The sequence below is a fragment of the Athene noctua genome, chromosome 9, assembly GCF_965140245.1.
Source record: "Athene noctua chromosome 9, bAthNoc1.hap1.1, whole genome shotgun sequence".
Classification (NCBI taxonomy): domain Eukaryota; kingdom Metazoa; phylum Chordata; class Aves; order Strigiformes; family Strigidae; genus Athene; species Athene noctua.
The window spans coordinates 13992110-14005660 of record NC_134045.1 but is presented as its reverse complement, the minus strand read 5'-3'; the positions used below and the strand labels follow the sequence as shown (position 1 = coordinate 14005660).

General features: G+C 38.4%; 1 protein-coding gene across 7 annotated transcripts in view; it reads left to right on the top strand.

Moving 5' to 3' along the window:
- Window positions 1-13551, top strand: part of LOC141963970 (uncharacterized protein F13E9.13, mitochondrial-like) — a 46488-nt gene that overhangs the window by 24236 nt on the left and 8701 nt on the right. For 3 of the 7 annotated variants that reach the window (XM_074913732.1, XM_074913729.1, XM_074913735.1), the window contains 2 exons: window positions 716-811; window positions 1652-1768. In XM_074913732.1, the coding sequence (XP_074769833.1) occupies window positions 716-811; window positions 1652-1768 (213 nt within the window). Of the gene's footprint in view, window positions 1-715; window positions 812-1088; window positions 1594-1651; window positions 1769-1956; window positions 2907-13551 lie in introns of those variants that run through there. The other 4 variants (XM_074913730.1, XM_074913731.1, XM_074913734.1 and 1 more) reach the window with 4 other exon arrangements.

The window sequence follows — 13551 nt, the reverse complement described above, 5'->3', positions numbered from 1 at the left end:
TCTCATCTTAAGGTGAGGGAAATGGAGAACACAGTTAAAACTCTGGATGGGGCATGGTGGCCCGCATGGTCCCTCCAGCATCAGTAAATCCTTTTCAAGGCAATGGAACTGGGATCTTACTGGGTGCTACTGCAACACACTAGTAAACGATAGCTTCTTCCCGTGTATGTGTAGTGCCTCGAGCACAACGGAGCCTCTAAGGGTGATGATAGCAGTCACAGTAAGTAAAAGGGTCTGGTCCTGCTGTGCAAAAATTTCTTGCATCTACTATCTCTTCTTAGCAGGGATGTGGAATAAAAGTGATTTTGACGGAGTATAGTAAAATGCAGTAAGTTCTCTGCCAGCCAGCTGAACTAAAACTTGCTTAAATCTTGTTCCTTGAGAATAAAGATGGGTACAGGTGTAGTACCAAGACCCAACTTTCATATCTTCCATAGCATGGAAACCATCCTCTGATATGTGGTCAGGAATAGTATTCTGCACCATTTCATACAACAACAGAATGCAAAATGAAGTAAAAGTGAGATTTTTCTTAACAGCTGTTCAGAGCTAAAGGTGTTTTTTCTAGAGAAGTTGTTTCATTCTACAGTAGAAGTAAGAAATACCATGATCATGAGTTTACCTTTCTTTACTGTTGAAAAAACTACACAAATTAGAGTCTTGATAGAGTTTCAAAGATGGGACTTAACCCTAATTTTGGTTTTCTTCTCTTCAGAGGTTAAACATGCTGTGAAGATTCCTGTGCTGATTGGGTCTGGGGTGACTTTGGAGAATATGAGAAATTACTTGGATGCAAACGCTCTAATAATTGGTTCGTATTTCAAGAAAGAAGGTTATTGGGCAAATGGTGTTGATCCTGACAGAGTAAAGAAATTTATGGAACACATATGTAAACTGAGAGAATGAGTTTGTCAGCAAACAGTATTTTTTTGTGTGTATAAGTGCAGTGTCATACATCATACAGAAATAAAGCACAAATGTGTGCTTGAATGCCTAATAACATTAAATGAAAATGCACATCTTCTCCATAGCTAGCTGGGAAACATGATGACACTAAAATAAACTGGTGCTCTGATGTTTCTTTCTAGGCAGCACATTTCTGTGGCCCTCAAAGCCATCATCAGTGCGAAACCAACTCTCCAAAGGCTTGTGTAATATATTCTCCCCTATAAGTAAAATGCTTATGGAGTTTAAGAATTTGTAGTAAATATTCATCACAGGTGAGCTGAGTTTTGTTTTGCCTGTGAGTACAGTAGGATGCCCTAAGTTTACAGCTAAGAGTATTGTAAATTGGACAAGTTAATTAGCCTTTCAATTTCCCCATCTGTAAAATGATGATAATAGTACCTACATCACACAGGGGTTGTAAGATATAATAAATGAATGAATATACAGCACTTTCATCTCAAATGAAGGGCTCTATTAAAGTTCAAGATCATTATTTTTTCATTAGAATTGTGCATTTATTACAAAAATGTAGTAATTGTATACCATGCAAAAATTTAAGATACTTGGGAAATTGATTTACTTACAATACTTATTAGAGAATAAATGTAAATATTTTAATTACATTTTAAGTAGAGTTGGAATTTAGTCAAAATGTTTTTGCAAAAATTGGAAATTTTAATAAAGGTTTATTGTTATTTTTCAGCAAACTCCTACAGCTCTGTACCTCTCCAGACTAGTATTAGTGATGTTAAAAAATGCCAGGTTCCTTCCAATAAACAAGGTGTAATTATGATGGAAACCTTTCTACTAAAGCTGACAGGTAAACACAGATTTTCATTTTTCCTGTAAAATGTAGAGGAAAAATATGACAGTCTCACGTGTATGTCGTAAGAGATTCCCCTTGAATTTTATCTTTTAGCTCTAAGAAAGTTTAAAATAACCCAAAGAATATCTGTTATGTCATGGCTGTATAAAATGTGGGCATATGTTTTCATTCCTTGGGAATAGGTGCCAAGTTTATCCTCTGGGATCTGTCTCTCTCTCTGTGTCTCCTTGACATCTATGCACCAGGCTTCTGATTATGGTAATGAAAGCTATATTGTAGATATCAAAGCAAGTATAGAACCACATTTTTTGGTGTCAGCTGGCAGAGTGTCTATGCTTCTCTGAACAAAAGATACATCCTCCTTCCAAAGGCAAAGAGATTTTCAAGAAATTTAGTTTCATTAACATAATGATGATTCTAGAACATCACAGCATGAGCTCAAGTCTTCTCACATTTCTTTTTTCTGGACTAGTCTGCTTCCCACATGACTCCTATCAAAGCAGTGAAATGTCTTTGGTGTGCTGACCTGGAAAAGAGATTCTTCAGACCCTGTGACAACCTTGGCATTCTGCTTGGCTCCCTTTTCCTCTTAAATATACTGATGAAGTTTCAGTGCATAGAAACCCTTTCAGGTGCCTTTTTATTGTGTCAGCACTACTTTTTCAGAAGTCCACATTTTCACACACGTTTTAATCTGCCATGTGCTTGGACTTCCATCAAAACCAACAGTTATGTCCCAACCACTTGTCCCCACCATTTCTCTTGTGCCGGAAGGAGCATATGTGTGGCCTCATAGGGATCAAGAAATGGTTCTAGCTGAAAGCTAACCCAGTCTTGTACCAGCCACACTTGGGGCAGGGGTGGGGGTGTTGTTTATGGGGAATTTAGGTCATCTTCCTCATTCCTTGCATCTGCAGCTCAAATTCCAAGGCAATGTGGAATTATTTGAGGATTATGAAGATGCTTTCTAAATCTGTCTTCCACACACTCATTCACTCACAGTATATTTACTTGGTAAAGCATTGATCTGGTTTAGTCTTTAAGTTCTTAGCCTGAATAATGACTTCTGTCTTATGTCCTCTTTATTATGAAAAACATCATATTAAATAAAAAAAATTAATTTCGATATCAGTAGTATCAGTGTGCCTGAATCAGGACATATTTTTCACCTTTGTGCATTTAGGACTGTTTTCAGGCCTTTCACAAGTTGCATATATTTCCATACATCATTGCACAGAAGATTTAATGATGGTTGTCCCAACAGCTATTTTCTAATACAGTTGTTACCAACTTTGAAAGTTATTTTCAGTAAACCTGTAAGCTAGAAAGGCTGGCACGTAAGCAATAATCACTAGCCAGTGCTCTAGTGCCATAAAAAAAGTAAACACCTTCAAGTAGTCACCTGAAAACTAGAACTGATACACTGATAAGGATTGCTCAGTGATGTATAAAGAAACTGATTACAGTTGCCAAAAGTCACATTCATCACTGTGAGTGTGAAAATATAATGTGTTACTAGCATCTTTCTTGAATTGGTTCCTACTCATTCGCATCCTAAAAAGTGACTGGAATTCAAATGGGTTTTCCTCTGAATGAAAGCGGTGGTGAGAACTACTTTAATGCTGTGTGCAAGGTCTAAATGAAGTAATGTCACACCCAGTAGTCTTTAAGACAAAAACACTAAGGACTTGGTGTAATACTCATAACATGCAGTGAATACTGGAAACAGCACGTTCACTGTCACGATTTCATTCAACACACTATTTTGTAACACTTACGGAAGGAACAAGCCATAATTTGGGTCTGTATTGTTACATATGAATGGTAAGTGCAGAATTCAGGGAATGGAAGTAAAGAAAAGCTGATTTTTAAAGCCTGGAAATGTGACTGATCGCCAACTCTTTATCATTCTTTGTGTCGAAAGTATTTGTCTAGCAGCATTAAGCATCTGCTTGCCTGTTTCACACAGATGCTGTAAGTAGAATTTGACCTTTTGTTCAGAAAGTGTTTGAATATTTAATGTAAAAATATTAAGTTATCAGAAAGGCTGTCTCTTTTGGGAAGAGCGTTCAATTTTTATACAGCCCAAGTTGTTAAAGTACTTTGGAGCATGAACAACTTCAGAGCAGAACAAAGCAGGCAGTGCTAATGTGTAGAAACTCCAGAAGTAAATAACAGCTGTTCAAGAAGACTTCTATTAAATATGTATTAATTAATTTGAAGTGCATCACTTAAATATGTGAAGAGATTATCTTGTGTTAATTTACATTAAAACACACAGCACTTGGTAGCCTCATTACGGTATCCTAAGTATATCCTAAGCTATCACCTCATCCTACGTTGAGCATTTTGTTGAGTGTTGATTGCTTTCGATTTGCCCTTTTAAAATGTCAGATAGTGGCCTCCCTTTCTTGTTGGATCTCTTCTTTCTCTCAGGTTTTGCTCTTGCGTGGTTACTGTACTTACTCGTGTCTGTTCTGTGCTGAGCAGAAAAAACTTTAAAAAAGATTATGAAAATGTACCAGTAATTGCCCACAGCTCAGTTCCCTGATGTGCCCACCTGAACTTCACCTGTGGTTCTCACTGTTAAACTTATAAACCAGCAGAGAGAATGTAAGTGTCCGTTTGTGTAGCAAAATGGCTTTCCATGAAGATTCAGTATCACCTTTACTACAGGAAAGATACCTAGTAAAATGAGGGTCTCTAGTGAAATTATAGATGAATAAAACTCACTGGTAATAATAGACTTTGTGGTCTAAATCAATGTATAAATCTTAATAAATCCTCATTGGATTCATAAAATGTAAATATTTTTTTAGACCTAATAAGACAAATGGTCTTTTTTAGGTATTTTGGTGCTGAAAGTATGTCAGCTTGTAAGATTTGTGGATGATTTACAGAGATTTTCTTCCTTGTGTCATTTAGGCAGTTGATCCAGCTGCTAGGCTCTGCTTTCATCGCATTACTTTGATTCTGCAGACTCCCTGATTACAAGTTGGAGTCCAGTTCTTGTTTCCTGCACCTATGCCAACAAACTCCTCACTGCTGGCAAAACAGGAATGGAAAGGACTTGCAGGAAGGGGGAGGGAAACCAAAATATTCAGCTTTAGCAAAATCTCAAGGTCCATGACAAATGTCTACATTGCATGGTTCTCTTCAGAGAATTACATGGGGGGGGGATGTTTGGTGTAGTTTCAGGTTTGCAGCCTCTTCAGTTAAAATTTTGTGAGATCACACCTAGGTTGTTTCCAAGTTCATCTCTGCTGGTATTTGTGTTTAGGGAGATGTTTTTTCCTAAATGAAAGCTGAAGTTTTGCAGGATAATTATGGCAATAAAGGGTGATTATCTGTAGCAAAATCCAGGCTTGGAATTCACAGTTCCTTTGCTTAAGAGCAGATTTAGTTGTATGTATCTTCAAAAAGAAACCATTAAATGTTTGCATTACAAAAACTTCACTTCCTGCACCTTTGCCCTAACATCTAGTCAGTGTTTGCTGTGCTGAGGAACGTAGAAATTGAGCTTCGGAACAGAACTATCTGGCTTTTTTTTTTTTCTTGCATGTTTGTGGTGCTTATCTATGCAACCTAAATAATGTATTATTCAGAAGGGGTAGAGAATTGGGTTGAGATACTCTTTTTGTGAGCTAACATGCCATGGTGTGTCGTAGAATTGACCTTCCCCTCCACTCTACAGTCCCAGTTGCAGAAACACCATCAGAACTTAAAATCCTTCAGAGACAGAGCTGGATTCCTGCCTTAGAGGTGACAGAGAAATGTACTCAGGTAGCTCACTGGTTTTGTATCAGCCAGTGCTTGTGACTGGGGTTTGCACGATGTTGAGGCATTAAGGAACTTCTCTCCATTTTTTCCCCCTACTCGTAACCATTGTTTGACTCTTAGTGACAATGATTATTTGATCCTTTGAACACTTGTTTTAGGGATAAAAAGCCTATTTCTCTTAGAATGTCTGTTAAAGGCCTGTGTTAGGACTAATAACTTAAGTCACATTGTTCTCATATGGTGACTGGTTGGGAATTTTCTATTGGAAAAGTCCATACTTGGTCAATATTAAGTTGAAAATGTTGCATAGTTTCCTGATTGCATTCATATTCCTGACTTCATCTGTCAAAAAGACTTTGACACTCACTCAGGTCCAGACAGACCTATTAAATACTTCCCTTCAATTATTCTTCAGCTGGCAAAGTTACTACTTGCCTATGCACTATCTCAGACCAATGCCTTTGGGGCACTGAAGTATTCCAGCCTTCACAGATTATTCCTTTTCTCCTCCACGCTTTGCTCACAGACAGAAAACTATTGCTCCTTCCTGTCAGCCTCTGCAGGTCTGCAGCAAATAGAGGAAAACAGAGGCAGCAGCTGAACTAAAAGTAAAGCCAGATGGTTTCTAGTGAAATGTTGAGAGTAATAGATGCTTTTTCACCCCAATCTTTAAACGCACAGATAATTTTAGGGAGAAAAAAGTCTTTTCTGCAATGCAAATAGGAAAGCCTTTCACATGAGGCAACAGGATTGCAATTCACAACACAGTCTGTTTCTTTGCTTACAGTTTGAAGCTTTAGAAGTAGTAAAGGTAAGGGGAGCCTAAGATGTTTCTTGTTAAACACTTAAGGAAAAGATGTGTGAGGGTAATTATCTTGATTAAAAATCTGTTGATCTTATTAACAGGTAGGTTTCTTTCAAGATGTTAAAAAGGGATTTTGCTGATTTGGGGTAAAACTACTACTCTCTGTCTATGTTTAACTTCTCTCTTTCCTGTCACTTGAATTTTCATTGTTTCACAAAGTAAATTCAGGGTCAGACAGCAAATGTTAGTGTTTCATAATTTATTTTTCTAGAGGATGTCACTCTACTTGAAATGAATGGGACAGAAATGCTGTTTGGTTGCATGGATCAGGTGTTTTGTGTATTAAAATGCAACTTCTGTCCTACTACCTGTGCAGAGGGAAATGGAATATCCAGTGTAGGGGGTAGGAGCTCATGAATCAGTGGCTATTAAGGACTTTTTCATTACTTAGGGAGCAACATTTAGTGTAAAAGTGTAACTTAAGTGTACAAGAAATTTGAAATATCTAAATTTGCTAAATCTGATATGAAATTAAGTGTTCAAGATAGTAGTTAAACTCAGAATTGTTTGACTTTGTGCCGCAGTCACTGTATTAGCTGTGCCATATCATACTGCTATCAGAATGAGGTCATAAAACAGAGGACATTGAAATCATGTTTCATACAAATGTAGGAGGAATCCCAAAGTCAACAGTAAACAAGGATGAAAAGGAAGGCAGCACAGTAAGGGCAAAAAAAAAAAAGCTGAAGTTTCCTGCAGTTCCTGCCTCATTGTTTATTCCAGCTTCCTGCTTTTTCAGTTTGCCTCTCAAGCCTTTCTTGTGCATATACATAGATAGAGTATGCAGAAGACTAAGAATAAGCTGAAGGCAGAAACTGACTTAATGAAGACATTCTTGTGATAGAGAAAAGATTTTGTTGTCCACAGATGCGCAAAGAAAAATAGAAAAGCAGCTGCCCTTAGAAATGGAGTAAAAGTAGAGAAGAGTGCCACGTCATGATGCTTTAGTTAAAATCTGATGTGTTGAAAGTCTGTGAGAGGATCTGTACTGTTGTACAGGGATATAACCAAGAGGAGAAACAATAAGCTTCTGCTAGAAAAATATGGCAAGGCTTGTGTCTTAGATACTGTCCTGAATAGTGCTGACTTTTTGTCAACTTTAAGCTGGAGAATAGTGATAAAAGGAAATTGTGTTCAACCATTCTGTTATGGATGATAATATTAATAATCAGTTTCGTGTCAAAAACTTCTGTTTCCTTAACATCAAGCTATAGAGGTATAGTTGTGCACTGTCGTCCTCCAAAGGAAGATTCTGAAGGGCAAAGGTCCTCATCTCATTAGTTTCCATCTCTCCTCTGTGGGTAGTTTGTCTTTTCTGAAAGCCTTTGTGGGCAGAGACAGTATGAGGGTGATAGAAGAAATTTATGTGGCAAATGGTGGGTAGGTGAGATGAACTGGAGCTGTGATACAGCAATCAAGTGAAGGCTTCCTGGGTCAGCTGGCCTGCAGAATTAAGAAACAAGGGATGTAGTTGGTTAGTAATGAGTCAAATTACAGAGTATCTGCACTACACCCGTGAGTTGGTGAGCACTGGAGTTTGGATGAACTGGGATGGCTTATTTTACTGCTTGCACTGTCTGTTTAAAGTATCAGCTGAAGCATTCATGAGACCAAATGCAGCTGGTGGCATTTGGGCTGTGGAAATTATAGTTTTAATACTTTTCTAATAGTAATTTGAGAGCTTAAAGGGTTATATGACTAATATTTCAGTTGGACACTGAAAACCTTCAAGTTTCAGAAAATAATTTTTTTTCACACAACCTTGATCAAATAGCCAAAAATATTACAGGATTCCTCTGAAGCACTAGCCATGGCTGCAGCAACATACTTGGTGAAATAGATCAGTGGTCCAATCTGCTTTGACAACTCCTATGTAACTAAAAATAGGAGAAATAGAAGAGAAAATTTGTAGGGCTGGTAGTGGCTTATATTTTTCAGTAGTTTATCAAGATTCGAGAGCACAGATTTCCTTTGGGAAATATTAGTTCTTAGGTTTACAAAGTGCCTCAGTTGTAAATACCCATAAAAATGACAATTTGGTAGGTCGTATTTATTCTTAGGCGGGTCAAAGGACATTAGCGTATTCCTACTATATAAATCTGTCAGGTACAGAATTTCTTTATGCTCCCAAATCACAAAAGCGCCTCTTACAGCCAAGGAGAAAATGTCACATTATTGCCAATCAAGGACAACAAGCAAGCATATCGATTTCTACCCAATAACTTTTACCCTGCTCACTAAGTTTTTATCACTGAAACTGGACACATCAACGGATTGGATTTAATATATACATATAGTGCTGATTTATTACAGGAGGAGTAATACAGTCTGGCCTTACTTCTAGCTCAATATTTTAACACATTTTATTCCTTGCATTGAAGCTTGCAATGACTTTTTCTACAGACAAAGTGTATAACTTTCAGATATCCCTGGATGTGCAGAAATCTTCAGCTTGCACGGGTACATTGACTGCGATAGGTGTACGTGCGTCCTGCATTTGGTGGTCTTACAGTCCTGAGTCTTGATTTTAAGATTTTATGTATGCAGAAGTCTGTAGCAGAGGTACTGTTTCAGAGAAGTATAACTAAAGATAAACTTGGGGATTAGGGATGTGAGATTGGAGGACATATAGTCATAAAAGGTCAGAGTTGCTTGCTGAGCCTGGTCTGAAGATGTTGATTTTCATCTCATCTGTGGAGCTGTATATGTAAAGCCTTATGTAAAAGGGCTGTTTACCAGTCACAGATACTGGAATGCAACAGAAGGCTAGCATCGTCGGTCTCTTCTGTTGCTAAAACTTCATAATTTTTGGTAATTTTTTTGTTGATAACTGCAGATCACTGCAGATGATTTGGCCCACTTCACAAATGCAGCATCTTTGAGCTCTCCATATGGAGTGATAGCCATTGCTTATGGTAGAGGTATGATCAATTAATTACTTCTTGGAAGGCAAGCGCATCTACAAAACTGAAGGCAATAATCTTCACCGCAGAATTACAGAACAGTGGAGGCTGGAAGGAGCATCGTCTAGTTCAGCCCCCTGGCTCAAAGCATGGTCAACTAGAAAGGTTGCTTAGGACCTTGTCCAGACAGGTTTTGAATATCTGCAAGGATGGAGTTGCCACAACCTCTTTGGGTAACCTGTTTCAGTATTTCAGTGGTCAAGGATAAGCTACTGAGTTAAAACTACAGGCCACGTAAGTCAGCAGGAACAGGTATCTGCTAATTTTGTTATGACAAATGTATGAAACGAGTAGCCTAGAGAGCAGTCAGCTCCCTTGTTGTGAAATGATAAGTCCTGCTGGGTATTTACCTATCTGGGCAAAAGACATCAGTTTTGATTGTTCTTTGGCCCCTTAAGAGCTGGACAACTCTTCTGTAGAATAAATGGATGTGGAAGAAGCTGATGGTTTTGCTGCTCATGTTCATCATGATGTGGAGAGACCTGGAAAGGCCATACCATACTCTGCGTTGCTTCCTGATGGAATGAGCAGAGGGACATATGTTGAATTTCTCCAGACATGTCCTGCCCCAGACAGACATTTTGTCGAGAGGTTATATTCAAGGATTATGTATGTTTGTCAAGATTTCCAGATGTCTAGTAATCGCAGCCTTTTCTTGGCACATGAGCAAATCCTTTCTACCGTGCATGTATAGCAAATCTGACACTTACTGGAAATGCCTGCTGCACATGGTGTGCACACTTGCAGTAAATCTGATGTGTCTGGGACTCTTTCTTGTGCATGTGCCCTCCTGTGAATTTTCACGAGCACAACAAATTGGATGTGTCCCAAACATTTTTGGATTTACTGTGCACATTCAGACCATCTGTGCAGCACATGTACCACAGGTCTAGTGACGCTTTAAGGGTTTTGACACAGTGCGTACACTACACAGCTCCTGACGATGCATTTCAGTATAGGAGGAGTTCAGTACGGGATCATGGAACACTCAGAAATCATGCTTTTTACTAGGAATCTCTAGGAAGAATTCTGCCACTGGAAGAAGCTGATTTTTGGTTCTTCAGTCTCCTGACTTGTCACAGATAATTGTCCAGTAAGACTTGTCCTACCTTCAAGTGTGCTATCCTCTTGCAAAGGTTTTGAAAGGATCTGTGAAGGCAATGGTTTTTGGTTTTTGAGGGGTGTGTGTCTTGACTGGAACCTATTTTCGTCACCAAAGTAAATTCAAGACAGAAGAGGAGAGAAAAAGATGGTGAACAACTTGGATTTGAGAGGAAAATATGACCCAGGGTATGCATATCGATTTCCAGCTCAGATGGAAATGTTGAGCTCTGCTGGTTGCCTTCAAATCACCTCTCAGAATCAGGCCCACAATGAGAAAGTTACAGCTACTTCCATGCCATTCTTACCTTTCCAGGTAAATACAGAAAGCTGTAGCTGCCAGAGCAGTGATGAATCATGACTTCCTTCCATCCAGAGAGCCTTGGGCTTTTTCCACCTCCAAACATTTAACTTACTTGCAGGGCTGACAGAAAAGCTGTAGATATTTTTTTTTTCCCAAATATCCATTTGCCTTTCCATTTATCTACTTTTATCTAAAGTAGAGAACCTGATGGATGCCCTAGGTAAATCACACATTTTCTGTCTGCCAAAACGGTTTTGCAAATGCTTATTTCATGCCATTACCATTTTTCTGTTTCTAGCAGTAAATCAAAAAGTATCAGCCATTCATCCACTTTAAAAGTAATGCCTTTCCTTTGCATAATTACACATACCCAGTGGAGATCTGTATGCACAGTAAATCTGTTCCTTTAAAAGGTTTCGCCTTAAGTACCACAGTGACATAAATTGGTGTAGTGCAAATTTATTTATTTAAAAGGTTTATTCTTTTAGCTGATAGGGTAACTGATATACTTCCATTGTTCCATTTGGGCGGGGAGGGCTTTTATTAATGTATCAGATTTAATTCTGCAGCAGATGTTTATGTGGAAGGGTCTCACTCCTTACAGGACTTGAGGCAATTGATATGTGTGTGTAATTTATTCTCATTACAGGTTTATTCTTAACTGCTGTTCAGGGGGTATTCACTGTATCTCCAGTAGATCCTTGAGAACTGAATAGTTTAACGAATGTAATGAGTAAACCTGAAAGGCGTACACATAGAGAAGTATACGTATTTGGACGTTACCTCTCCAAATTTGCAAATAACATAAGTATGGTATTAAAAGTGAGTGAGAAATTACCAGAAACAAATGTCTTCCAGTAATAAGTGCCCCAGACAGTATTTTGGCAAAGTAAAGATTAAAAAATTGGATCTCTTAATCATTCTCATGTAAACTTGCTCATCTTTATAAGTTGTGCTTGTAGCTCACAGGGGTGTCAAACCTAAGGCAGAGAAGCCCAGCTGGTGGAAGCCTGGGAGTGAAATGATGAATTTTTTAGCAGCTCTAAGTTTATTTTTAGGCTTTATAGAATTATATTTCACTTCCCTTTGAGTGAAATTGTAGGAAGTATCTTAAAAAAAAAAAAAAAATTACATTAAGAAACTTTACCAGAATGACAAAAAGTAGCAAAACACCAGAACCTAACTACAGTTGAACATGTAAACATGTCTGGATTGCAGCTGAAATTGTGGCTACAGTATAATCCTGCAAATATTTACATACATGTTCAGTTTTATGCATATGAGAATTCTTCAGATATTCACAGTCTGAGGATACATCAGACTGCAGGTTAGGTCATGACATGACATGAGTGATGCCACGGAGAAGGTGTGAATGTATTTTTTGTGGATATATTTTCCATGGTACCGGATATGAAAGTGAAATTCAAGGTGGCTGTATTTTTTTAGGTTATGCAATAAAAACATGCAGAAACATTTTGGGGAGAGGATGGTTTATAAGCAAATTTTGGGTCTTGAATCTAATTTGGTTAATAAAGGTAGTTTCATTACACAATCAAAATATTCAACCCTATAATTTCACACTATCCATTTAAAAATGTTTTTTCCTGGCATTACAGAGCTGTTGATGCTCTTTCCTGCAGTTGGAAAGGAAAAACAGTCTTAGTATCCAAAGCAAACCTGGGAAAATGCCATGGGCCTGGGATGAGGAGGTGCATATAATAATGACAGATCTAACAAGGGCTGTATATTGGAGGGAGAAAGTTTATTACATGAAACTCCACATTCCATGTCCATTAAGGTCACTCTTTTGAGATTTCATTTAAAGTGGATCTGGATTTTGGGGGTCTTTTTTTCTAATACATTAAGTAGATCAGAGGTTGCTAACTGTCCTTTTTGATCAGAATAGATTGTGGTGGTTGCAACCATACAGCTTCATAGCAGTACTGAGGAACAGTAACAAATGCTGGCAGGGGGGCTTGGAGAAGCAGGGGACATAGCCCATTCAGACATTAGAGAGCAGGTTTGGTACTGGTGTTTTGACTTCAGTTGATTTACATACCCTGAAAGTGTGACTGATTCTTGTTTGAGGTCAGTTCTAACTAGTGCATTTCACACTAATACTGATCTGTGACAGCAAAAGGTAGGCTTTCTTTTGTATGTAGGTTGATGCACAGATACACAGTCTAATGCAACTGTTTCAGCCAACCTGGTTTGTTTTCAGAGAGATGTATATGCCCTGAGTAGGAAGAAAAAGCACTCTTAGATGGTTTGTAATGGTGCTTGATAATTTTAAGGGCAGGACTGTTTGATGCAGTTGCCTTTGATAGAGACTGGATTAGTAAGTGACAAAGATGCCTCTTTGAATCCCGTGTCCTAGAATGTGCTCATGGGAGCTGCTAACTGGGAGTGCTGGAGACTGCAGCCTTCCCCCCTGAAACAGCCTCCCCACTGTTCTGCAGTTGGGAACCAGAGTCACCTTAAAGGGTGAGAGAGTACCTCAGCTCCCAGACTGGCTCAATCTTTGTCTTCCCATGCTGTTTGCATCGATGCTAATCAATGTTAATTATGGTAGTGGGGCTTGTGATGTACTCATTATAAGAGCCATCCTATTTTTCTGTGCTTGTACAGCCTGTAACACAATAGAGCCCTGATTGGGGTTCCCTAGATGCTACATATAGTAATACAAATTGTTATAATAATGAATACATGGTTCATGGTGTAAGACTACCAAACTCAGTTCATACAGCCTGCTGAAGCATCACTT